The following is a 27,653-nucleotide window of genomic DNA, read 5'->3' as shown; positions in this document are numbered from 1 at the left end:
TAATTACTCATCTCCTTGACATCTGATGGGAGGGCGTTCCACAGGGCGAGTGCCACTACCGAGAAGGTCCTCTGCCTGGTTCCCTGTAACCTCACTTCTCACAGTGAGGGAACTGCCAGAAGGCCCTCAGAGCTGGACCTCAGTGTCCGGGCTGAACAATGGCAGTGGAGACGCTCCTTCAGGTATACTGGGCCGAGACAGTTTAGGACTTTAAAGGTCAGCACCAACACTTCCATTTGTGCTCAGAAACGTAATGGCCCCTCCCTGACCACTCAACTAGAAACACCTAGGACCAGGGGGAATCAGAGCATCTAGTTCAGTATTGTCTACGCTGATTGGCAGGGGCTGTTTGGTTTTTCAGGCAGGATACCAGGCAGCCTATAGGGAAATATAATTCTTTTTTTTAAAAAAATATTTTTTATTATTTTTTTCCCCTCAAAACAAGTGTCCAATATCACTGCTAAACATACATTTTCCATTTTGCCCCCTCTCTGTTGACTTCCCTCAACTACCATTTCTGGTTTAGTACGTCAGCTGATACATCCCCCCCCTCTCATATTTTTTTTTTTTTTTTTGATGGAACCCCTTATATGGGATTTTGTATATAAATTTTCCCTCGGCTCTTTTTGCTGGCCCATGTAGGAGCAGCATGGATAGTTGGCCCCGGTGAATATTTCACGTTTTCTCCCCTTATGGCTTTGATCTATAGGCTGCCACTAAAACGAGGCTGCATTTTAAGTTGCATTTTAAACTGTATTCTAACTTATATTTTAATCAACTGTTTATTTGTTTGTTTGTTTGTTTTGTTTTGTTTTGTTTTTAATGTTTTTACTGTATTTCTATTCGGTGTTAGCCGCCCTGAGCCCAGTCTTGGCCGGGGTATAAATAAAAAATTCTTATTATTATTACAATATTATGTTATCACATTGTTGTGCTTCTTGTTCTCTGTAAATAAAATTGTAGATGTTTATTTAAATCCTGCCAGCGAGACCATTTCCTTCTGTTGTTTCTGCAATACAGGGAAATATTCAACTAAATAGATCTCTCAGCCACAAGGACTTCCGGTTATGCAAATCGGCTCCCCAAATCGGCTCTACAGGGATTGGGAGAAAAACCCCAGAAGAGATTTAGGGGATACGGGGCATGCATGGGGAAAGGAGAGGGAGGGGAAAAGAAATCGTTGTACAAGTTGAATGCTGCTCCTAATACGCAGCTGGTGGTGCATTGTGGGTCACCCCTTGTGCAGAACGGCACCGATGGGACTCTCCCCAGGCACTGACAGCAACACATCAAGCAATGAAGAAAGAAAGAGAAAAGGCAAGAGAGAAAGAGGAACTCACATCAAGGTCGCTCGCTCCAGGGAATGCCACTTGTAAGTAATGGAATCGAGCGGCACGAATGGCGTTGAACCAGTCCACCATTTCCTGGGAGGAGGAAGAAAACAGCATTTGAGGGGAAAGAGGCAGAAGTGATAGCAACGGGCACATCCATAGAAGTTGCACCAGCCTCAGGTCAACTCTGATTTGATCTGAATTCAAATGCAATTTAAATTTGCCAGTGGTTACTTCTGCAGGCTTTTGTAGCATTCTGGTCTTCGCCACGACTCTTATACGTGCTTCCTTCAAAGTCCCACTGTGTTTGCGGGGGCTCAGTCCTTAATAAGCTTAGGAATCGCCTATTCCGTGGCAACTCATTGCTTGCATTGAGAAGGACCCCCTTGTTGTTATATGCGGATGACGCGGCAATCATCTCACGTTCCAGACCGGGTTTGAAATATCTGCTGAGGAAGTTTTCTGATTACTGTTCTGGAAATGGTTTATCCATTAATTATGAAAAATCTAAAATTTTAGTATTCGAAAGAAGCTTCTAAATGGGTGCTGGATGGCCATAACCTTGAACAGATTAAATACTTCAGTTATCACATTCCATCATACAAGATCTTGGAAGCACCACTGGCAAACCTCCCTTCAAAAGGTGGAGATTACAAAGCTAGCCATACTCAGATTCTTTTTCACAAAGGGCGGCAAATATGTTCCAGCAGCCTTAAGGGTTTTCAACACAAAATCCATTTCCCAACTCCTGTACGCTGCAAATGTCTGGCATAATGGGGACCTGCCTAAGCTAGATGGCTTCCAGGCAAAATTTCTTGCATTAGACTTCTTGCGGGGCGGGGGCGGGGGGGGGGGTAGGTTAATCATTTTGCATTTCACTGATATTTTTGTAAGCTGCCTCGTGTATTTTATCTATTACTAATACATATGTTTTAAAATAATTTCTAAACCTTTAAGATCTCTAAGCAACACATAAAAATACAAACGGGGTGTGTGTGTAATAAAAACAGAGATTAAAAACAGAACTCTAGTAATAACAGAGTCCAATCCCATCATAGAATTGTGGAGTTTGAAGGGGACTCAAGGATCACCTAGCCTAACCCCCAACAATGCAAGAATCACAGCTAAGGAACCCCCAACAGATGGCTGTCTAACCTCTGTTTAAAAACCTCCAAAAAAGGACAGCCCAGCACTTTCTGAAGTCATTCGTTCCACTGTCAAGCACTTCTTCCTAATGTTTAGCCGAAATCTCCTTTCTTGTAACTTGAACCCACTGCTTTGAATCTTACCCTCCAGAGCAAGAGAAATCAAGCTTGCTCCATCTTCTGTGTGACAGATATTTGAAGATGGCTATCATATCCTCTCTTAGTCCCCAACTCCCTCAACCATTCCTCAAAAGACTGTTTCCAGACCCTTGATCATCTCAGTCACCCTCCTTTGCCCACATTTGAACTTGTCACCGTACTCCCGGTCAAGGAAAGTCTGGGTGCTTTCCATTTAAAGCAGAGTCATTTCACTTTAAACAGCCATGGCTTCACCTAAATAATCCTGGGAACTGTAGCTAGTTAAGGGTGCTGAGAGGAGGCTCTCTATTTTCCTTACAGAGCTACAATTTCTAGAGTCCACTGCAAAGAACTATAGTCCAGATAGGGCTCTGGAGAATCACTCTTGCACTACAGTGCAACGAAAACAACACCCCTGGATTATTTGCGATGTAAAAAGTTACAGGATTTCAGCAGGGAGCTACAGGACAGGCACCGAATGGAAACAAAACATTACGTCTGCCACAAAATCTTTACAGTCATAAACAGTACAGTGGTACCTCAGGTTAAGTACTTAATTTGTTCCGGAGGTCCATTCTTAACCTGAAACTGTTCTTGTCTTAATCTGATGCACCACTTTAGCTAATGGGGCCTCCCGCTGCTGCCACGCCGCTGCTGCGCGATTTCTGTTCTCATACTGAAGCAAAGTTCTTAACCCGAGATACTATTTCTGGGTTAGCGGAGTCTATAACCTGAAGCGTATGTAACCCGAGGTACCACTGTACTGAAAACGGGAACACGTATCATTGCCCCCATTCCCTCAGGAGCACAAATCCTCATGAATGGGCAATGGAAAGGATGTCTGCAGGGGCCCTGAGAATGCATATAACATAAAATGATAATTATTATAAATCTGTTATATATTACAGTGGTACCATTCCGGGAGTGCATTTGACTCCTGAAAACATTCTAAAACCAAGGCGTGGCTTCCAATTGGCTGCAGGAGCTTCCTGCACTCAAGCGGAAAGCCGCGTTGGACGTTCAGCTTCCAAAAAACGTCCACAGACCAGAACACTTACTTCCGGGTTTGCGGAGTTTGGGAGCCGATTTGCTCGGCAACTAAGCCATTCGGGAATCAAGGTTTGACTGCATTAGCAAACCTACAGCCTTTGGATCACCACCTTGGAGGATTTCATTTCGAAGGCAAGCCCACAAGCGTAATGGTAGCAACAACCTTTCACAGTATATTATCAATGCAGCACCATTTAAAGAAATCTCCTGCTGGCCAGAGCTTGCTGCTGAGATTTGCTGCAAGGCTGGGGGACAGCCTGCAGAGTGTGCTTCAGCTACAAAGAGGTGCCCTGATGACAGAGAAAGGGCAGGCAGAGGCAGAGGCAGAGGCAGGTCTGTAGTGCTGTGTCCCCAAGGTCTAGTAAATTAAGTTCAGCTTTGTATGCTTTCGCGGGGATCAGAGCCCATCAAGGCTTGCCAGCCCTGTCAAAAAATGGGGTGCAAAAATGGGGAAACCTAACGCTGCCTTGCTTGCTTCTTCTACCTTACTGGAGCACAGGTTTATCTCCAATAATAATAATAATAATAAGCACATCAGATCATAGAAGGCACACTTTGCAAGTCACTGGGAGGTGTCAAATTCAGAAAAGCAAACAGCTTTACACAGGGTAGCCCTCTGTTTGAAGGCATCCTTGAAGCGCTGTGTGGTTCAAGTTCAGTGTAAATAAAAGCAGGGCTGTCTTAAGCATATGTGGCGCCGGGCTGCAAAGATCTGCCCGGCGCAGCCCCCCCCCCGGTTGCCCAGTCCCAGGCGCGCAGGAGGGCAAAGCCGGCCAGCCACCTCAGCATCTTGCTGGCTCAGTTGCCCCCGAACTCGCGGCGCACAGCAGAAGAGCCCGCTGCAGCACTCCGACCAACGGGCGGGCTCTTCCTCGGACTCAACTCTCGGGTCCTGGACTCTTGGCCTAGCGCCCCTGAGAGCCCAGCGCCTGGGTGCCCTGCACCCCTAGTGCCTATGGGTAAGACGGCCCTGAATAAAAGGATAGCTCAGTTGGTTAGAACACAGTGCTGACAATGCTAAGGTTGCAGGTTCCATCCCTGTATGAGACAGCTGCATAATCCTGCATTGTGGGGGTTGGGTTGGATAATCCTCAAGGTCCTTTTCCAACTCCACAGGTCTAGAAGTCTAGGATTCAAAACAAATTCTATGCTTCACTTGATTCTATGACCTTAAGAAGGGAGAGCAGGAGGGGCCCTTGACATTGCCCATCAATAGTTAGCAGCTGTGCAGCAGATGAACCCGTCACAGCTTTCCTCACTATGATATCTCTCTTTAAATTATAGTGGAAAAAAAATTGCATCCACCCTGATAAAAGCAGCATATGCACATTTTCTGCAAGTCAGTGAAAGGACAACTGTCTCAAAACAAACAGCATCTGTCCACACACAGGGATGGTAATGCTGGAACATTGCTTTGGGCACTGCTGTGGAGCTCTTTGTAAAGAGATCTGTGTAAGGAGTTAATCACCTTTATTAATATTACCTCACCCAGGGAACTCAGCTGATGATGACGATGCGACTTTTCTCCTTGCAGATCAAGATAAGCTGGTGACAGCATGGACTAACTATTCCTAGCAAACATATTCCTAGCGACAGGCACTAAAGTAGGGGCCGCAGTGATGCTCTCTGAGCTTTAAGCCGTATCACTAATTTAGTATGGGAATCTGATCTGCTTAGTTGCATATATGCACATTGCAATGGCTGGTGCAAATATCTATCGACCTATCTGCATCTGAAAACTGCAAGAAGAAAATAAAAGGAACTGAGGACTGGCAAGGTGGATCTCAAACCATTTGTGATCAGTCAGCATCTCCTGACTCCAGGTAACCCAGAGCAGAATCCTTCTCCTCCTCCTAGACAGCCAATCCAGAGCCATTATACTGCAGTACAGTGGTACCTCGGGTTAAGTACTTAATTCGTTCTGGAGGTCCGTACTTAACCTGAAACTGTTCTTAACCTGAATCACCACTTTAGCTAATGGAGCCTCCTGCTGCTGCCGTGCTGCCAGAGCACGATTTCTGTTCTTATCCTGAAGCAAAGTTCTTAACCTGAAGCACTATTTCTGGCTTAGTGGAGTGTGTAACCTGAAGTGTATGTAACCTGAAGCGTATGTGACCCGAGGTACCACTGTACTAAATGATACTGTACAGCAGTGGTGGGGGACTTGTGGCCCTTTCCAGATGTTGTTGAACTCCAACTCCCATCAGCCCCACAAAGGGACATAGGAGGTTGCCTTATACCAACTCAGACCATTGGTCCATCTAGTTCAGTACTGTCTACACTGGCTGGCAGGAGCTCTCCAGGGTTATTAGTGGGGTAGAAGAGCTAAAAATAATGCCAATATATTTAACAGTTGGCAACCAATGCACCCCTTGGGTTTCAGATAGTACATGGGTAGCAGAAAGCCCTGGAAACAAATTTTCACGACGCTTTACCGGCTATGGTGGCTCATTTACCAGAAGTAATGTATTTAGCATTAACTCTGGAAGTGTTTACTCAATTCTGACCAAACTAAGCCTCCTATGTATATTTTGGTCTCACAATGCATCTGGTATTTTGCACTTGCAACAGGAACAGGTGCGACACAAAAACAAATTAAGCGATATTTAATGCTCCTGGTAGTCAACGTGATGGCAAGGAAGGTCTATGACTCAACAGAAGAGCATCTGCTTTGTCTGCAGATGGGCAAACAGTCTGAGCTGGTATTAAAGCAGCTTCTTTGTTCCTCCACACATCATGCCATACAACTCCTGTCAAGACAACATCTAACTTGCCTAGGAGCTCTCCAAGGTCCTGAAGATTTCAAACCTTTTTCTGCCCTCTACATCCACTTTCTTGAAACCTACAGTCTGTTGCCTAATCTCCACTGTCAGGTGCTGGACAGCTCCAGCAGATCTCCATTCAATATCTAAGTTTTAAGATCTACAGAATGGATGGCCCTCTTGGTAGGTCCCGCACCCTCAGAAATTCAGGGAATGGCAGCCAGAGGGAGGGCCTCCTCTGTGGCAGCCCCAGAATGCAGGACTCTTGTCTGATAGAGGTACATCTGGGACCTTCATATGCTGAAGATGCACCTCTTTATCCTAGTCATTGAAAAGCAGGTAAGAAATCACCACCATCACAATATAATTATTTATTCTCTGCCCAGATGGTACAAAGCTGGGAGAGATGTTGTAGTTTCTTGGGGAATGTGCAAGTCCCACCCCTGGGTGCTCTCCACTGCCCTTTCCTTATGACACGTGCAAGGCGGCTCTTACAGCAGCCTCCTTTCTTACTTCAGAGCTCCCACCTTGCCATCTTCATGGTAAACAAAGATGTTCCTTGTGCTGTTGTCTTTCAAGTATGTGATTTGCAGCCCGTGCGGGTTCCCGATTTTGGCAGGCTGGAAAGTGGCGTTCAGGTGCTCAATCTTCATGATTGCTTTGGGTTCTTTTGCCTGGGAGGGTGGGGGGGAGGGAGAAAGGAAACCGAAAGCAATAAGAAGCCAAGGCGAAGGCAGCAAGCATGCTCTGCAAAACTCAGGCATTCAAAACAAAAGAGCACTTTTACTGAGAGTGCAGCCTTGATCCAGTAGCTCCAGGAAGGGCAAAGGGGGCCTGACCACACACATACACCCCAGAGAAATGTGCAAAAAAGTGCTCTGCCCCCCCCCCAAAATTAGCTTGATAATGTACAGTGGTAAAGATGTAAAATCACAGAATTATAGAGTTTGAAGGGACTCTGAGGGTCATCTAGTCCAACCCCCTGCAATACATTCTATTATTCTATTGAAAAACACTCAATATAACCTGAAACTCTGTTCTGCTTCACAGGAGAAGCCACGAGTTGAATCTTCTACATGCAAAAGGCATACAATACTTATCAGTGATCTATGGTCCTTTCCCCTGGGAGTTTCCTAGATATTTGGTCTGTGGTTGCATACATGGCATACATTTAGAATATATGACTTCCACCTAAAGAATCCTGGGAACTGTAGTTTACTCCTCAGAATTACAGTTCCCAGCACCTTTAACTAACTACAGTTTCCAGGATTCTTTGGGGAAAGTGATGTATGTGTTAGATGTATGACACGAGTGCAGCCTGGGGCACCAGCTCAAACGCCTAAGTCAATTAAAAAATGCAAATAAGTAGGCTAGGCCAACAATCAGTTAAATGAAATAGGATTCACCAATATGGAACTTTTAATTGTGCTTTTATATCAAATTTCCTTTTCTGCGTATACTGTAATGTTTTACTGTTGCTATGGCCATTGGCTAATGCGAATCAAGTTTTATTTATCTATCTACACGGAACAGTTCCCTTTATTATGATGGATGAGATCAACACCATGACCAGTCTTTTGAAATAGCCAGGGGTAGGGGGATTCCACCCATCTTCCACACCCAGTTAGATAGCAGTGGTTCATGATCGAGTGCTGTGGACTCTCAGTTCCCCAAGGGTCAAGACGGCTTCAGACCCATACGAAAGAAAGAGCAGCAACATCTTAGCCCACTCACTGGGAAATCCCCTTTGACAAAGTAATCCAAATCATGTCTACTTGAAAGCAAACAGCACTGATTTCAATGGGGCTTACTCCTAAATAGGTGGGTGCAATAGTGCAGCCTGGAAATGCCCTGGAGAAAGGTCAGAAAAGGTGATTGTATCTAAAACTGGCTTCCTGGGAAAAGAGGACGGCTTGCAACACAACTTCTATGGAACCCTGGTGCAACCACACCTCCATTTTCCAGGGCATGGCCAACACATGGCTTTCTTAAGGAGGGGCTTTTTGGAGAAGTTGCGTTCTGATTCTTGGTAGTGATGATGACTCCAGATTCCAGGAGTCCCTTGGGCAGAACAAACTTGTGGGCGAACCCATGTGGAAGTCAGAAGGGCCAGAAACAAGACTTGACTCACCCAGCCTGTGCAACTACACCCATGACCAAGCCCAGGTAGGAGACCCTGCTGGATTAGACCAAAGGCATACCTAATCCAGCATCATGGGAACTGTAGTTTCACCCTCACAGAGATCCAATTCTCAGCAAGCTACAGTTTCCAGGATTCCTGGAGGGGAGCTGTGTGCTTCAAATGTGTGCTGGATGTGTTTCAATGCATGCTGTGGATCTGTCCCTGCTTTTCCAGGAAGTCCACAAGCGTCACAGACTGGCTGGGCACAGAGGAGTGGCGGGAGGAACCAGCTGGGGAACCCCCAAGGGAAGAAGACTCAGAGTCTGGGCAGTGGTGGTGGGACAATGATGATTGGTCAGAGGGAGAAGAGGGAGCAGGCTGGGAGAAGGAGGTGTCAGAAAGGGTGACAGGGCTTAGTGAGCTGGGAGAGTGTGGCAGAGAGCAGTCCAGAAACAGAGGCAGGAGCAGGAGAGGAGCGGAGCCAAGAGGCAGAGTTGAGTCAGGCTGGTGAAGAGGCATGGGTGTCTCCTCTTCCTGCAGTGACAAGTTCCCCTCCCCTGCACACTTTTGCCTCTCGCCCCTCCCATCACCAGCACACGTACCCCAGAAGGTGGACCAGGTGGGGGTCTGGCCCTCGATCCAAGGAAGGTTCCTCCCCCCTGCCTTTCACTGCTGCTTCCCCATGTTGGGTTTTAGATTGGAAGTTCCTTGGGGCTGAGACCTTCCTTGGCGTGTTCCGTACAATGGCACAGCCCCTGATGGTGCTACATAAGGGATAAAAATGAAGTAGCAAGGTGTTGGCGAATAAGCATCATGAGCCTCGTCCCTACCAGAGAGGAGTGGCAAACCAAGCTGTTGGACTATGCTGAGATGGCAAAGCTGACTGGAAAACTCAGAAACCAAGAGGATAAAAACTTTATAAAAAAATGGGGGCGGGAATTATAATTTAATTAGGAGACCACTGTAGGCAATTAATATAGAGATACCATATGAAGATATTTGAAAGCAAGCAGGGGGAGTTATTATGGGGGGAGGACCAGAAGAGGAAGATGAGGGAAGTTGGGGAGAGGGGACTGGGGAAATGTATCTTGTTGAGTTTGATGATCTGATGCGTTGTAATATGATAAAAATGTATAATCCAATAATTTTTTCATAAAAAATAATAACAGGAGACCACTGTAAGCAGATGGAAACAAGAGCAGAATTTTGACTCACTTGTAGTGTAAAACTTATTATGGACAATATGGTTTGATATAAAAACTGGAGTATGGATGAAGATGCAGTTGTAGATGTTTAAATTGAGACCCCATGAAGGGGATGAGGGGAAGTCTTGAGATTCGGAGAATCTCCTTATACAGATACGTTTTTACTAGTTTGTGTTTATTTATACTTTGTATTTGTAAAACCAATAAAAATGATTTCAGAAAAAGAAGCAGCAACGGGAGCCTTGTGGCCCCATTACGTGACCTGCTAGCTATTCAAAACTGAAAAAAGGACCAGCCCCTTGGAACCAACCCCCGTTCTCTTACGTCATTTTTGTTGTAATACTTCAGGGCACCTTCCCGTTCTGAAAGCACGAATTTCCTGCTCAAGAACTGCCCATTGTCACGGCCCCTCTTCCAGAGAAATCCTTCCCGGTACCCTATGGAGGAACAGAACAACGACAGAGAAATATATTCTTCCCATGGCAACTTTTTGAAAGGAAAAACAGAGGGAAGGGGAATAGTTTGATGTTTAAATTTTTTAGAAGCCGCCTAGAGTAGCTGGGGCAACCCAGTCAGATGGGCGACATATAAATGAATTATTATTATTATTATTATTATTATTAGCCTTTTTTGGCACTGAGGTGGTTGCCACAGTGTCTCCCTCCAGCTAGATGTCAGATCATCATTTGCTGGTCTGATCTTTTGGCTGCTGGGCAAATGTGGAGACCCGAACTTAGGAACAGGAAAAGGAGAGCCTGAGAGGAACATCCCTAGGAGGAAGCAGGAGTCTACTTAAGATAGTATGCATAGGTTAAATCCAGTCAAAGGCGACTAAGGGGTTGTGGTGCTCATCTTGCTTTCAGGCTGAGGGAGCCAGCGTTTGTCCACAGACAGCTTTCCAGGTCATGTGGCCAGCATGACTAAGCCGCTTCTGGTGCAACGGAACACCGTGACAGAAACCAGAGCTCACGGAAATGCTGTTTACCTTCCCACCACAGTGGTACCTATTTATCTACTTGCACTGGCATGCTTTTGAACTGCTAGGTTGGCAGGAGCTGGGACAGAGCAATGGGAGCTCACCCCATCGTGGGGATTCAAACCGCTGACCTTCTGATCGGCAAGCCCAAGAGGCTCAGTGATTTAGACCACAGGACTAGAGTCTTAGGAATCTGTGCAGTTTCAGTTAGAGGTAGCCAAGGCAACAGCAGACATATCCAGGATGAAGCTTTCGCTCCTTCCACTAGCTTTAACTGGAATGGCCGCAACAAAGCCATTAAGCAAATTGTATTCTGGTCATTTCCATAAGTATGTTAACAGTTTAGCTTGTCACATTTCATTTGTAAATATCAGGGTGGTGGTGGGGAAACTATCCATAGCCTGCTTTGGGAAAGAGCTGCAGCTCAACAGAAGAGCAACTGTTTTGCTTGCACAAGGTCCCAGATCCAATCCCTGGCTTCTCCAGACCCTGCCAGCAATCCTGGAGAGCTGCTGCCAGCCAATGTTGACAATACTGATCTAGGTGGACCAATGCACTGACTCTGTGTAAGGCAGCTTATGATACGATACCATACCATACAGAACAACAAAATTGAAAAATTTATATAAGACATTCAAAAACCAACAAGCCTGCCAGCCCAGCTATCCCAACCTGGTTAGCCCCCTAAGAACTCTGATACCCCATTTTTAAATACAATATACTCCCATAGAGACTCCTTACACTGCATTTAAAACAAAAATCACATTTGGGTAGAAACTGTTTCTCAGGCGGCTAGTCCTAGTCTTTATAACCCTGTACCTTCTTCCAGAAGGCAGAAGCTGGAAGAGATCGTTTCCGGGGTGTGCACTATCCTGCACTATCTCTGCAGCTTTCTTATGGCTCCTGGAAGCATTTGATCCAAGGTGGGAAGAGTGCACCCAATTATTCTCTCCGCAGTCTTTACAACCCTGGATAGCATTGTTCTTTCCCTGACCATGCAGCTCCCAAACCACACACGCAGACCATAAGTCAATACACTCTCCACAGTACAATAGTAAAATCAACAGGTCCTTTGAGAGATTGTTTTTCCAGAGGATTCTCAGAAAATATAACCTCTGCTGTGCTCTCTTCATCAGGTCTTTGCTGTTTTCTCCCCAGGTTAGGTCATCTCTCAACTCCATTCCATGTTTTTCTCACAGAAAATGGCAAAGCTCAGCTCAGAAAATTAGCACTTCCCCAGCTTTGGGAAGGTGGTGGGAGGGCTCTAGGACTTTGCCAGAGCCTCACACCTCCTTCCCAAAGCCTGCACCTCACTTATCTGGTTTTGGGAAAGCAGCATGAGCACTGTGTGTGTGTGTGTGAGAGAGAGAGAGAGAGAAATTTTGGCCTCCCTCCCACACCCATTCAACAAGGCAGTGTGCGGCCCGCGGGTTCTGTGTTGATGTACTCTTGTGGCCCACTTAGTAGGAAAAGTTGGGCCGCCCTGGGTTTGGGTGCTGGACTGGGAAGACCTAGGTTCAAATCCAGCTCCATCCGTGAAGCACCCTGGGAAATCTTAGGCCAGTGACACATCTCCTCTCACACACCCACATGCACACACAACTACAGTTCCCAGGATTCTTTGGGGGGGGGGAACCATGGCTGCTTAAAGTGGAGCAGTCCTGCTTTAAATGCATAGTGCAGATGAGGCCCTTAGCAACATTTTGATGGTCCCACTCTTCATTTGGTTCTCCCAGACACTCCAATTTTACCCTCGCAACAACCTTGTGGGGTAAGTAAGGCTAAGAGGGCATGAGCACCTGGGTTAACAGAGTTGTGGGTTCGAGTCCCACATTGGGCAAAAAGATTGTGGTCCTTTCCAACACCACAATTCTGTTTTTCTGTGGTTCTGTGACTGGCCCAAGGTCACACAGTGAGCTTCATGGGTGGGGATTTGAACCCGAGTCCAACCCTCTACCCACCACACGACACTGACATTTATCAGAATAGGCTCTTTAAAATATGGCATACGTCAGTAAAAGACTCGTTGAGCAACCTGGCTGAATACTTCCAGGAGAAAAAACTGCTTGCTGTTTTGTTATTCGAGGAAGTGAACTGTTAAAAGACTCCAAAACTGTCAAAGCTCAGGAAGCGTGACTGTCAGCTCTTGAGCAAGCCTGATGGTTTAATCAACCATATCCTCCAGGCATCGCTTGTGTACCTGTCTGTTTTCTGTCAGCCTTCCCGAGGGAGAACTTCATCAACCTCCTTGTGATCTATCATGTACGATGCAACATGGAATTAAGCAGTATTCAACACTCGAATCACAGAGGCTTGGCAGGTAAAGTGAGAAGGAGGCCACCGATAATAGTTTGGGCCCCTCAAAAGACAAGAAAATATGACCTGTTTTGTATATGACATGTGTGGAAGGAGGAGTCACTTCCTGTTTTAGCTTCACATATTAGCTGTGATTCCTGCATTGCCAGGGGGTGGACTGGATGAGCCCTGGGGTTCCCTTCCAACACTGTCATTCTGTAGAGTGCTGGAGTGATAGATCTCAAATGCTGGGAAATGTTCATTCAGAAGGAGACATTTCATTAAAAGAAGAAGAAAGAATCATTTTCTTCTCGGATTCTCAAAGAAAGCCATCATAAATATGGATTAGTGGGCGGAGGAGACATTCAATTCAGTTCACATTTTTTAAAACAAACATTCACCCTCCTCCCAGTTTTGTGGCGCAGTTCTCCAAGTAATAGGTGCAAAAATGCATTTGCTAGATCCTGCTGTGTACTTTGTTGCGGTGTTGTCCCAAATCAAAACCACTCCTTTTGATGGGAAGGGTGATAATAATAATAATAATAATAATAATAATAATAATAATAATAATAATAATATAGTGGTACCTCTGGTTGCGAACCGGAGGCCCATTCACAACATGAAAGGAACGCAACCTGCAGCGGCGCATCTGCGCACACACAGGTTGCAATTCGCCACTTCTGTGCATGCGTGCAATGTCATTTTGCACATCTGCGCATGCGCAAGCGGCAAAACCCAGAAGTAACCCTTTCTGGTACTTCTGGGTCATCGCGGGACACAACCTGAAAAAACGTAACATGAAGCAAACATAACACAAGGTATGACTGTAATAATACTAATACTACTAATAATAATATTAAAGATTTTCTTTTGTGTAACAAAAAAAAGGAGTGAATACGGGACCAAAATGTATGGGGAACCACCCTATTAGAAAAGCTAACCAACAAACTCAAACTAGCAGAGGGGCAAGCAAAGGAGGTTACCTTCACCCTTTATCACATATACAACACAACTAGACAAGGGGCCAAAGAAGGAGGGGAAGGTGTGTGAATCATTTTAAAACCCATGCACCATATTTAGCTTTCAACAACTTCGGCGCTCTGCTTCTCAGAAGGAAGCAACCCACTACTTCAGCTCCGAAATCTCATCCAATTGGAGCTGAGGGAAGCATGTTGACAGGTTTGGAAAGCAGACTAGGAAGGCTTTCAAGATGATGTCATTGGGATGGAGCCAGGTGCGAGTCAGGTGCGTTTTTTGTTTTTGTTCCGAAAAAGCAAATTCCCCACCACACATCAAACCCTAGAGGAAGCAAGAAGCTGAATGGACACAAAGCATTTTGGGCTCCTAGCTCACACTCTTTTCCAAGGGTGGTTTCTCCATAGAAGTTGGTAGTTCTTATCTACTGCACAGCGAATGTTCATTTATGAATGCCCACCACCCCAGCTGCAAAAATTAAAAAAACACCCAGGGAACACTTTTAAGAAGATTTTCAATGTGTGACAAAACATTACGTGCCTGGAGGTGAAGGTGTAGAAGAGGAGGTTCTGGCCACAAAGAAAACAGTGTTTTAACATGGTTTGAGTAATTTAACTGTAGAAATTGGGCACATTCTACCTTCATCTAATTTGTGTACCTGCTGTCTCTGGCACTGCCTGCCATTTAAGGGCTTAATAAACGCTAACGCCTAGCACGTCTAATTCCCCTTGCCATCATTCTTCAAGCTGCACATTATCAACTTCCCAACTGCACATTTTGTGTCCAATTGCACAATTAAAAAAAAGACCCTTGGTCCAAGTAATAGCTTGTGGAAGACATCTCCTTTTAAGGCTTAAAGGAGAAAATGATTGGGGGGGGGGGAGAGAGAGATCTGTAACAAATTTCCAGCCCTTATAGAATTGTTTCCCTTTGCATCACAGCCAAAGGAACATTTTGAAAGGAAGGATTGATAGCTTTTGCTTCCCAGGCACTGGAAATCAATACAGTGAAATACAGCCAGCAACCAAAGTGTCTTTCTCGCTAAACTATCAGACAAAAGCTTGGTAAAATGCTCACGGCCTCTCTTGTCAAAAAGAAGCAAGCATCTCCCGCATTCAAGTGCTGGATTTTATTTATTTTTATTTCTGGAAATATTGGTGTGCCACTGCTCATTAAACGCGGGTTGGCGCTTTGGGTTAAACCACAGAGCCTAGGACTTGCCGATCAGAAGGTCGGCGGTTCGAATCCCCATGACGGGATGAGCTCCTGTTCCTTGGTCCCTGCTCCTGCCAACTTAGCAGTTTGAAAGCATGGCAAAGTGCAAGTAGATAAACAGGTACCACTCTGGCGGGAAGGTAAACGGTGTTTCCGTGCATTGCTCTGGTTTCACCAGAAGCAGCTTAGTCATGCTGGCCACATGACCTGTACGCCGGCTCCCTTGGCCAATAAAGTGAGATGAGCGCCGCAACCCCAGAGTCGGCCACGACTGGACCTAATGGTCAGGGGTCCCTTTACCTTTTATTGCATTATTATTATTATTATTATTATTATTATTATTATTATTTTACTATTTATGCCGCAGCCATCTGACTGGATTGTCCCAGCCACTCTTGGTGACTTCCAACATACATAACAAAATAACAAAATATTAAACATTAAACATTGAAAAACTTCCCTATGCAGGGCTGTCTTCAAATGGCTCGGGGATCAGATGTCTCCATACCCTCCAACATTTTTCCAATGAAAATAGGGATGCCTTAAGGAAAAGCATGACATTCTGGGATCAGATCAGAAACCGTGATAGCTTCTGCAAATTTGGGACTGTCCCTGGAAAACAGGGACATGGGTGGTGGGTCGGCAGATAGATGTTATCTTAACAGCCTGTATAAGCTTGGCAAAAAAGAGAAGTTTCCAGCCGGTATTTATAGGTTGCAGCAGAAGGTGTCTGCTGATAAGCCTTGCCAGCTCAGGGGATGATCTCAGTGACTGGGTGGTCCCTAAGGTACCTTGGACCTAAGTTGTTCAACGTCTGTAAACCAAAACAGGCAACCCCTGATTTGCACGGGATGCTTTCTGGGTCATTGTGCATGAGAGTGGAGCATGCATAAGTCCACTCTGCCCCGTGGCTTGTTCATTGATCAACTAGTCATCCATACTTACGATACTCCAGTTTCCCAGTTTCTCTTCACAGGTCTCAAGGCCATGTACCTTATTTTTCGCTCTATAAGACACACTTTTCCCCTCCTAAAAAGTAAGGGGAAATGTGTGTGCATCTTATGGAGTGAATGCAGGCTGTGCAGCTATCCCAGAAGCCAGGACAGCAAGAGGGATCGCTGCGCAGCGCTCCCTCTTGCTGTTCTGGCTTCTGGGATAGCCCCTCAGTCCCTTCCCCCACCTCCCGGAAAAGCCCCCAAGAGCTGCGCTCCCTTTAAAGAGCTGCGCGGAATGTTTGTGCGGCTCTTGGGGGCTTTTCCTTGAGGAGTGAGAAGGGCAGCCCGTCAGTGATGGGCTGTCCTTCTCCCTCCTCAGGGAAAAGCCCCCAAGAGCCACACACACGCTCCACACGGCTCGTGAAAGGAAGCACTGAGCAAAGCCTGCGATGCATACAGGCTCTACTCAGCGCTCCCTTTAAAGAATATTTTTTTTCTTGCATTCCCCCTCTAAAAACTAGGTGCGTCTTATGGTCAGGTGCGTCTTATGGAGCGAAAAACACGGTGTATGTTGTTCTCTCCCTTCCCGTTTTGCACTCAGAACAGCCTTGCAAGGTAGGTTAGACTCAGCTATGTTTCGGCAGTAGCCTCTGACTACCGGTTACTGAGGACCACATGCAGGGAGAGCGATGTTGCGCTCATGCTCTCCTTGTGGGCTCCCCATGGGCATCAGGCTGGCCACTGTGAGAACAGAATGCTGGACCAAATGGGCTTCAGCATGACCCAGAAGGACTCTTCTGATGTTAAGTGCTGACTTGCTCCCTCATCCAGCGTCTTGTTAAATAATGCAAATAGTTTTCCTCTGCAGGCGAAATTGCAGGGATAGATGCTATCTGGTGCACCAAGGATTTCAAGGTGAAAACTGTCTGTGAGCAGCGGGGTAGAGGAGTGGGGAAAGGCGAATACCGTACAGATTTCTGCCCTATATATTTTTTTTTCAGGCTCTCATTAGCATCCCTGGCAGAAGCGCCCTTTCTGCAGCGCCCTGTCTGAAACTCTGCTTTGTCATCTGCAGCGCTGAAACATATACAGCCTTGCCTGCCCTTAGAGGCTGACCTAATTCCCTTGACTTTATCTCTTCAGCAGCCTCCAGCTCAAACACCTGGGTTGCTTTCCCCCTCTTCCTTAAGTTCCTTTCCCACCTGCAAAAGGAGACCACCAGATAATTTGTGCGCCGGAGGCTACGGATGGTCCAGCTGGCTCATGGAAAGGCAGGACATTCTTGCCTACTGTGTTGAACCGAAGATAATCTGTTCCAAAAGCTTTGCTGATGTCATCTTTATAATCGAGATAGCCTCCCAATTAACTGGCAGTTGTTGTAGCAGCAATGAGCTCAGGTGTGCTTATATTCACTTTCTTTGATATAAAGCAATTGGCTTGTTGTGATGTTATCCTTGGACTGTGAGTCCAGAAAGGGGAGCTACCTGTAAGATTTGGCTATTTGCCACCTATGCTCTCAACTGGCCAAGTGAATTGATGGGCAGTTCTGCACAAAGTATGCTGCTTTGTGTATATATAATGTCTGCATGCTTGCTTGGGTGTGGACAAGCCATCACCTTGCTACAGTGTTCGTCTGGCATCTGCAAAGGCAGGCTGCTTTGCTGTAAGTCTACACCTTTCTTTAATAAAGCATCCTTTTTTGTATTCCTGCATCCTCGTAATGCTGGTGATCGACAAAAGAGGTTTAAAGACTTTCTCAAGGCAAATCTAAAAAAATGTGGCATAAAATCTGACAACTGGGAAACACTGGCCTGTGAGTGCTCCACTTGGAGAACAGCCTTTACCAAAAGTGTCATGAGCTTTGAAGAAGCTTGAACTCAGGATGCAAGGGAGAAACGTGCTAAGAGGAAGGCATGCTTGACAAATCCACACCGTGATCAACTCCCACCCGGAAACCTATGTCCCCACTGTGGAAGGATGTGTGGATCCAGAATTGGCCTCCACAGTCACTTACGGACTCATTGTTAAAACCGTGTTTATGGAAGACAGTCTTATTCAGCTACGAGGGATTGCGAAAGAAGAAGAAGGAGATACCTGCACCAAACCACTCCCAGAAGCCGGTGGATCAGGACACCTGGACATACTTAGGTCTCAATGCAGCACACAGTTGTTCCGCCTGGCCTTTGGCTTAGAATCAATTTGATTCCTCCCCCCCCTTTCTTTTTTCCTTTCTCCTCCTGTGAAGAGGCTGCATTTTAATGTTTTAATGTTGTATTTTAATCAACTTGTTTTTATTATTGGTTGTTAGCCACCCTGAGCCCAGTCTTGGCTGGGGAGGGCAGGGTATTATTAGTAGTAGTAGTATTTAGTTTGAGCTTATGGCACTCTCTTTAAAAGGGAAGTAAGGGTCCAGTCCTCATGATTCTGAATATATAGGAACCTAGGAAACTGGCTATGGTGCTGGAGGAGAACTCTTGAGAGTCCCATGGACTGCAAGAAGATCAAACCTCTCCATTCTGAAGGAAATCAGCCCTGAGTGCTCACTGGAAGGACAGATCCTGAAGCTGAGGCTCCAATACTTTGGCCACCTCATGAGAAGAGAAGACTCCCTGGAAAAGACCCTTATGTTGGGAAAGATGGAGGGCACAAGGAGAAGGGGACGACAGAGGACGAGATGGTTGGATAGTGTTCTCGAAGTTACCAGCATGAGTTTGACCAAACTGCGGGAGGCAGTGGAAGACAGGAGTGCCTGGCGTGCTCTGGTCCATGGGGTCACAAAGAGTCGGACACAACTAAACGACTAAACAACAACAACAAGGAAACTGGCTTATACCGAATCAGACTGAATCAGACCAGTGATTCATCTAGCTTAGTACAGTCTACTCTACACTGACTGGCAGCAGGGTTTTGGGCAGGGGTCTCTCCCAGCTGTACCTGGAGATGCTGACGATCACACCCAAGACCTTCTGCATGCTGAAAGATGCACCCCCACTGAGCTACGATCTTTCCCATGTTGGTGAAAGTGCTACATAAGGTTTGGTTCAGCCTTTCCCAGTCTGATCCCTTCTTGATGTTTTGTACTACAGTAGGGATTGGGGAAGAACCTAGATCCAGCTTGAATTTAAAGGTGAATCCACCTAATGGGCATTCCCTTCAAAATTAATTCTCCAGCCAGGTAATGTGTATAAAGATGTAAATTGTGCATAGGAGTGCATATAATAAGTGACATTAACATGCAAAATGCATTCTATTTGAGGAAAGCTCTGTACAAAAATGCACACAAAAATGTGTATATTTGGGAAAATTCACATTAAAAGGCTGGTGAATTTTCATGAGGACGTGTGTGTGTGTGTGTGTGTGTGTGTGTGTGTGTGTGTGTTTTAAATTGCAAACTAATGTGTAGAACTGAACTTATGTTTAGAAAAACATGAGAAACCCAAACTGGCAGATTTGCCTGCCTCTAACTCAGACTCCCATCAGCCCCAGCCACAATGCCCAATGGTCAGGGAGGATGGGACCTGTAATAAAAAAAGGGGGGAGGAAACATCTGGAGGGCACCAGGTTGAAGATGGCAGTGGCTCCTCTGATCCCTTCCACTGCACCATATTTACGTGAGTTGCTAACCGGAGCCGCAGACAGAGGCTGCAGCTATTATCTGAGGAAGTGTGTTCTGCATTGACACACACACTGCTCTTTGACGGCAAAATAACAAACGCCTCCAGGCACCAGGCCTCCCCCTGGGAAGCGTGCGCTGGGCATTAGAGCCAGCTCCCTGGTGCCCAGGGACGAGAAACTCAGCAGCCTCTCTGAATGACTCATTCCCCCTGCAAGACAGGATGATGTAATTGATCGAGGAGCCATGAGTCCGCTTTGTGGCAAGCTCCCCTGCTGCCTGGGAAAAAGGCACCCTCCCCTCACCAGCGATGTGATTTTACTTCTGCATTGCCCAGAAGGGTAATTTCGGCCCTGAGTGCCAATCCCGACTGCGCTGATCTTTTCAGCTCCATGTCCCCCCATAAAACTTAACATTAAACAAGAAAAATGATATAGAGGAAGGAACTAAAGATATTTAAACCAAACGCTGAAGGATATAGTCCATGCACGACTGCTGCCTGTGTATACATTTTATTTCCGTCAGCGATTTCATCCCCTGGTGCGTAGATAAGTTTTATTTATTGCCTCCATTTCTACCCAGCTTTTCCCATCCAAATGGGACACATTGCAGAGGCTAAGATTATGTCATAAAGATATACACCTCCAAATCTTTATTGCGGTCATAGACCAGCATACATATACATCTATAAATTTAAAACACACACACACACACACCACTGTACAGTGCTGGAACAAGAATGCAGTGCAGGCAGCCTGACAAAAATGTCAGCCTGAACAGCACTGTTTCTCCTCGTCCACAAAAGATACACAGTGAGCAGGGATGATGGAGGAATTTGCAATTTCCAATGCAAACTGACGGAGTGCAAAATTTCTGGCCTGTTGTGCAGATCGGAATATAGTTATCCTTTGGATTTTGCTCTTTTCTGAATGGTGCAATATAGAAATGTGCCCTTTGAAAGAAAAGACAGGTGCAGATGCACACACACACCTTAGATTGTACCCTTTTGTACAATGCGGGAAACAACAGCGATTGCTCTAATGTGAGAATGCTGATATTCAGAAACACATGCTAAGCAACTGCTGGGTTTACACCAGGGGTCAGCAAACTTTTTCAGCAGGGGTCCGGTCCACTGTTCCTCAGACCTTGTGGGGGGCCGGACTATATTTTGGAAGAGAAAAAAATAGAACGAATTCCTATGCCCCACAAATAACCCAGAGATGCATTTTAAATAAAAGGACCACATTCTACTCATGTAAAAACTCGCTGATTCCCGGACCGTCCATGGGCCAGATTGAGAAGGCAATTGGGTCGGATCCAGCCCTTGGGCTTTAGTTTACCTACCCATGGTTTACACCGTTCAATGTGCATTTCAAACACATGACTCGACCCCACACAAAGAATCCCCAGAACTGCAGTGTGTTAAGGGGGCTGGGAATTGTAGCTCTGTGAGGGTGAAACTACAGTTCCTAGTTTTCTTTGAAGGAGGTCCTGTGCTCTAAATGCACATTACGGATCTGCCTAATGTGTGACTTTCAGCAAAATGCTGCACTACATCCTTGCACCCTAGCACAGGGCGAGCCAATGCCTGCCAGACGTTTTGGACTACAACTCCCATCAGCCCCCACCCAGAATGACCAATGACAGGGGGCAATGGGAGTACATTGAGAGGGCACCACATTGGCAGGAATTTTTCAAGTTATTTTCACTTTTAATTTGTATACCGCCATTCTATATTACTATAGACAGGGCAGGTTTACAGCATCAAAATATACAACAAACAACACACACCTTATAATAACCTGATCCAATACAAAAAATCATAATAAAACATAACTTTAAAATGAACGACTTATATTAAATAAAGTAATATTCAATAGATTATTGAATATTGTTGTTATTGTTTAGTCATTTAGTCATGTCCGACTCTTTCATGGGGTCACGAAGAGTCGGACACGACTAAATGACTAAATAATAACAATATTCAATAATCTATTAGAATATAATAGTACACAATAAAACTATCTCATAAAACACCAGCAAGTAATAATGAAACAGAAATTCCCTATTAACAATTACAATAAATAATTGCTAAGCTATGATCAATAAAAATAAGGGCAAATCACAATGCATAAAGTACTGCAACACATTGAAAAACCATGTAAAAGGATCAAAGACAGACAACTTATATACTTATTTTTAAAATATTGGGGGTTTTTTTAAAAAAAATAATCCCTGAACTCCTCTTCTCCCTTCTCGACTGCTTCTGCTATTCTTAATGTCATGGCCTGGGAGAGGCTAATTGTTCAGCTGGACTTGATTGAAAGTGGGGGAGATGAGACCCCCCCTTTCTTTACTCCTGTACATGGCTTCAGCCAGCCAGGATTTTATGAACTGCTACAGGATCAAGCACAGAGATCCCCTCTCCCCTTCTCCATTTTGCTTTCCCAACTGAAACTCAACATTCAGAGGCTCCTGAAGACATCTGTGCATGCTCTGCCCTTATTAGGCTGGCTGGGTGATGCCCAATTGAACGTTTCTGTTTCCTAAACTTCTGCCTGTCTCAAGATCCGTTCGAGAAAGTTGACCCCTTCCTCTTGCTTCCCACTGGCCCTGGTACGGTTCCAATCCTGTCGGCACGTTAGCAGCTGAGTTCAGCATTAGTGGGAACAGAGGGGTTTTGGCGCAACACGTCGGGGGTTTGCTTTTCTGAAAGCAGACACGACTCGGGGCAAGGGCTCCAGCGGCAATAAAAATGCTCCCTCATCCTACGCTAGCTGCTTAATATTCCCACAAGCTCCCTTCTTGTTTGTTGTTGTTGTCCTTTAGAACAAAGGGCGGACAGAACCGCCGAGGCCTGGCCCAGCTTTGCACAGCCAAGGAATGAAACAAGGGTCTGTGCACTAGATCATACGGACACAATGGGAAACCGTAAATGCCAAAGTTCTTGTTGAGCCGCACGCCGTGAAAGATGTTGTGTGTTTCCCAACACAACCCTCGAGACCCTGAATGCCACCAGCCACCATGTACCCAGCTGCGCCATTTCCAGTCCTGCGCCCACCACTTTGTTAACAATAGTATTACTGTTCCGTCTGTCAGCGGGATGGAAGACTGAAACTGCATGTATTGGAATGGCATGCGAAAGATGAAGAGGTTAAGTCAGCAATGATACATTGGGCTAAAGACTTTGGTTACAATATACAATTAGAAGATTGGGGAAAGCTATGGAAAGAAGGTATAAACTTTACAGCATGTAATGCTTTGAAAGAAAACATAATGAAAATGATGTACAGATGGTACATAACTCCAGTAAAGTTAGCCAAAATGTATAAAGTAAGCAATAAATGTTGGAAATGTAAAGAAAAAGAAGGTACCTTTTATCATATGTGGTGGGCTTGTAAGAAAGTAAAATGCTTCTGGCAAATTATATATAATGAGATGAAGAAAATGTTGAAATATACATTTGTGGAAAAAACCAGAAACATTTTTACTTGGCATTGTAGGTACAGAAATTAATAGACAGGATAAAAATTTGTTTTTATACGCAACTACAGCAGCGAGAGTACTATGAGCCCAATGATGGAAACAGGAAGAATTACCAACTAAGGAGGAGTGGCAAATAAAACTGATGGAGTATGCAGAACTGGCAAAGTTGACTGGGAGAATTCAGAACCAGAAAGACCAGGACTTCGTTAAGGATTGGAATAAATATATGATTTATTTGAAAGGCAATTGCATTAATGTAACATCGCTTGTAGGTTTGCAAGAAGTTTGTAAGGAGGACTATAGAAATTATTGTAAAATGATTTAGGAAGGAAATAATTAGGAAACGAAGTTTAAAAGCATTAATTATAACAATAAAATGCAAGATCAGATAACAAATTTGAAAATCACTAGACAGGATTGATGGAAGTCTCAGGCTATAATAGCCAAAATGAGGATGATGTGATGTGAAGTTTTGTTTGGAAAATATATGCAAAAACTAATAAAAATGATTAAAAAGGAAGACTGAAACTGCAGCAAAGACAGCGGGTTCTATTGCATGTTTTGTGCCCATAGCAAAGCAATAAGTGTGTTGGGTGCCTGGAATCTTCAGCCCCATCTTGACCTCCTTCTAGCATTTTGGATCAGGGTTTGTTCAGATTGGGCCCACCAGCACAGTCAGGGCCGGATTTAGGTTTCATGAGGCCCTAAGCTACTGAAGGTAATGGGGCCCTTTATATGTCCAGCTGTACTTTGTCAACAACAAATTGTCGCTGATGTTTGTGCTGAGTATATGCTATATGGTAATTTATGGACCTAATAGGTATCTCAAGCCATTTGCACATGTTGCCCTGCAACCGGTCCGTGCAGAATGTAGGCACCCTATATATAGAAATGAGCAAACCAGGGATATTTTAGGGAGCAACCAACAGGTGGGGCCAATTATTTACATCATAGGAGCCTACATAACACAAAACACTGTTGCTATATGTAGGTTTTATTTTATTTGTTTTTTTATCTTATATTTTGGAAATGTACATCCAGTGTTTTTTTCCCTTTAATTTTTTTGGGGGCCCCCATGAGAATGGGGCCCTAAGCTATAGCTTGTTTAGCTTATACGTAAATCCAGCACTGCATGGTACATTTAGAGCTGCATCATATCGCTTTAAATAGCCACAGGCTTCGCCCCCCCCCCGAATCCTGGGAATTGTAGTTTGTTACAGTACACACACAAAGCAAATGTTCTACCCCTGAGCTACAGAACTGGAACAGTGTCAAAGAGCCTCATGGCACCTTAAAGACTAACAAGCTTACAGCACCAGCTTTTTATGGGCTTGTGGCATAATAAATAAAGTTTATGTTCTAATATATCAAAGATACTTTGATGGCTTTTGCTGCTGGAGACTAAAAACAGCTGCCCCTCTGGATTTTTTAAAAAGGAGTTGAAAGTAGGACAACAAAAGCCTCACTGACTGTGACACAGATTTATTTTGTCCTCTGGTGAAACAAGCAGCCTTCTTTTGAAGCACTTCAGCTCTCTGAAGAACAAACTGTGATTTTTCCCAAGTCGCAGTTCCCTGCCATCAGAGGGCCACCTGGGAACATCCACACTATGCGTCTGAAGCACTCTTGCAGCACCTCAACAGTCATGGCTTCCCCGAAAGCATCCTGGGAACTGTAGTTTGTGAAGGGGCTGGTCTCACGGGCCAGCAATTCCCAGCACCCTTCACAAACTACAGTTCCCATGATGTTTGGGGGGGAAAGCCATTATGACCGATGAAGTCATATATGAGAGCTTCAAATGTAGGGCATGGGTGTGACCCTAGGCAAATGGGTGAAGCTTTTTCACTTCTGTTCTCGAAACACCTAAAGAAACAAACAAAAACCCTTTATGCATAGGGAGCATCTATGCCCCTCCATGGCCTCCAGTTTTATGGTTAAGAATTTTAGTAGAACATTGTTGGATCAGATCAAAGGTCTTCTCAAAGTTGCCATTCATATACCTTCGGGAAGCCTGGAACATGAGCACAACAGCCTTCCTCCATGGTTGCCATCTTTTTCCACACACACACACACACACACACACACACACACACAGGCCTTGCCTCACCCCATATGTTAAACAGCCCAAAATAGGGAAGGTACTCCAAATAAATTTAAGGTTTTGATTGTCTTCTTCTGCCCAGTGTTCAAGGTTCTATAGCTCAGACTGGGAGAAGCCTCCCCTACACAAATAGTGCTCTTGTGGTTTTCTTTGCTCACCGCTTTGTCTGCTTGAGACAAAAATAAAACGGTCTAGAGCGACGACACTGTGGTATGTCAACAGAAATATATGGCCTCGAAGTAAAGGCAAGACTATTTATGGTGCACACACTTTCTGGTTTTTATATACTTATTGGAACCTCAGCGTGAGGAAGAAAGACTGCAGTCCATGACCTTCCTAAGAAAAAAAGAGTCTTTGCAGCAGTGACATCAGCAAGATTTGCAGGGCGTCTGAAGGGGATTTATATTTTATGATATGCGGCAGGCACCTTCACTGCACTGTTTTCAACACCTGACCTCAAACCTTTTTGTCCAGAAAAGCTTACACAGACCTGTATTTTTTATTATTTTTATTATGTACTTGCAACTAGTCAGGGGATGGCTCCTGCCTGATACTTTCTCTGTCCCCACCTCCTATTGGCCTCATAGTAACCTTAGGTCAGGTGACAAAGGTATTGAGTTGCAAATCACCATCTTGAAAGGGTGGTGACTTTAGTCTTTCTCTGAATGCCACAGAGAGAAAGAGGATGTTAATGGCTCGCCAATAGGGGAGAGAGATACTGTTTGATTTCTGGAGTGATCTTTTATTTCTAAAATGCTAAGACTGTGCTGGACAGCGCAAAACATTGTATGGATGTATCATGTTATGTCTGTTGTTGTTGTTGTTGTTGTTGTTGTTGTTGTTGTTGTTGTTATTTTGAAGAGTTCTTCAAGAAAACTTTGAATAATGTAATAATGTTTTTATGGTTCTGGACAATGTTTTCTTCCAAAAGGAGTCAGTTCCTATGCTTCCAGTCACTTCAAACTGTGTGATATTAATATCTTCAGTAAGGTTTGCCTTTAAATGTGAATGCAATCTCCCATTTGGAGCCAATTTGGAAGTGAGTTTGCCATTAGTATCATAGATAGACCAATCTCCTACACCAGGGATTAGTCCAATTCCCTTTTCTAAAGCCATCTAAGCTAATGCGCAAACCCACCTCTCATAACAGCAGTTATCAGTGGGCATGAAGAAAAGTTGTTTCCGAGAATCAGAGTGCTTTGAGGATTAAAAGTTAAGGTGATGAAAGAAAAGTGTTATTTTATCCTGTTGGGAGAACTTTAATGGTAACGTATCTTATTCTTCTCCTAATGCAGATTGCACTTCCATCATCTGATAGAGGACTTAATGGGATTTGAAGATTCAGATCTGTACTTTGCACAAGCAAACGTCAGGTCTTGCTGTATTAAATGCTACATGAAAAATGCAAAAGGCCACAGTGTTGTTAGGCAACAGACAGTGTGGTATAGGGGTTTGAATGTTGGACTAGGGCAAGGAGGCCTCAGTCCAACTCAACCCTGAAACTCAGGCCCCATCTACACTCTATGAAACACTATAATACCACTTTCAACAGTTATGGATTCCCCCAAAGACTCCAGGGACGTGTAGTTTGTCAATGATGCTAAGAGTTGCAAGGAGAACTTCTGTTCCCCTCACAGAGCTACAATTCCCAGAGTTCCCTGGGAAGAGGGCTTGGCTGTTAAACCACTCTGAGAATTGTAGCAGGGGTCCATGAGGGGAACAACTCTCAACACCCTTAACACACTACAGTTCCCAGGATTAATTGGGGGGCAGCTATGACTGTCTAAAGTGGTATTATATCGCTTAAGATTTATAGTGCAAATGTGGTATCGCTGGGTGACTTTGGCCCAGTCAATAACTCTGAGCCTAACCTACCTCACATGGTTGTTTGTGAGAATAAAAATGAGTGGCACATGAATGCTATATTGAGTTCCTTGGAGAATAGGAAGGAAAACACAGCAATAAACCCAATAAAATATTCATTGCTTAATGGCTGCAAGTCTATAGTTATTTCATCCAGCACTTACAATTGCTCTATTTACCCCCTTCAAGTTCTGTTGGGCTCCAACTTCCATCAACCTGAGCTAGGATAGGCAATGGCTAGGAGTGATGAGATTTTTAGTTCAGCAGCATCTGCAAGGAACCAGATTCCCTATCCCAAATGTAAAAGCATTCTAGAGCAAGCATATGTTTAAAGTTGAGGTCACCAAAATATTGTTTTGGAGAGAAGTTCAGCAACACAAAGGTTTAACACCACTGCAGAAATGGGCACTCTCTAGAAAACCAGCAACTGACAGAATAGAA

The 27,653-nt window shown here is 44.8% G+C and overlaps 1 protein-coding gene across 1 annotated transcript in view; it reads right to left on the bottom strand.

The window, feature by feature from the left end:
- ADAP1 (ArfGAP with dual PH domains 1) overlaps positions 1 to 27,653 on the bottom strand; it is a 65,935-nt gene that overhangs the window by 12,906 nt on the left and 25,376 nt on the right. Inside the window, exons 5-7 of the mRNA XM_081839969.1 lie at positions 10,078 to 10,190; positions 6,954 to 7,100; positions 1,341 to 1,424 (exon numbers count right to left, since the gene is read on the bottom strand). Of these exons, the coding sequence (XP_081696095.1) occupies positions 1,341 to 1,424; positions 6,954 to 7,100; positions 10,078 to 10,190 (344 nt within the window). The remainder of the gene's footprint in view (positions 1 to 1,340; positions 1,425 to 6,953; positions 7,101 to 10,077; positions 10,191 to 27,653) is intronic.

Source organism: Podarcis erhardii (genome assembly GCF_964252035.2).
Source record: "Podarcis erhardii genome assembly, chromosome: 14".
Lineage (NCBI taxonomy): Eukaryota > Metazoa > Chordata > Lepidosauria > Squamata > Lacertidae > Podarcis > Podarcis erhardii.
Note: the sequence above shows the minus strand (reverse complement) of the source record. Positions and strands in the feature narration are given on the sequence as shown.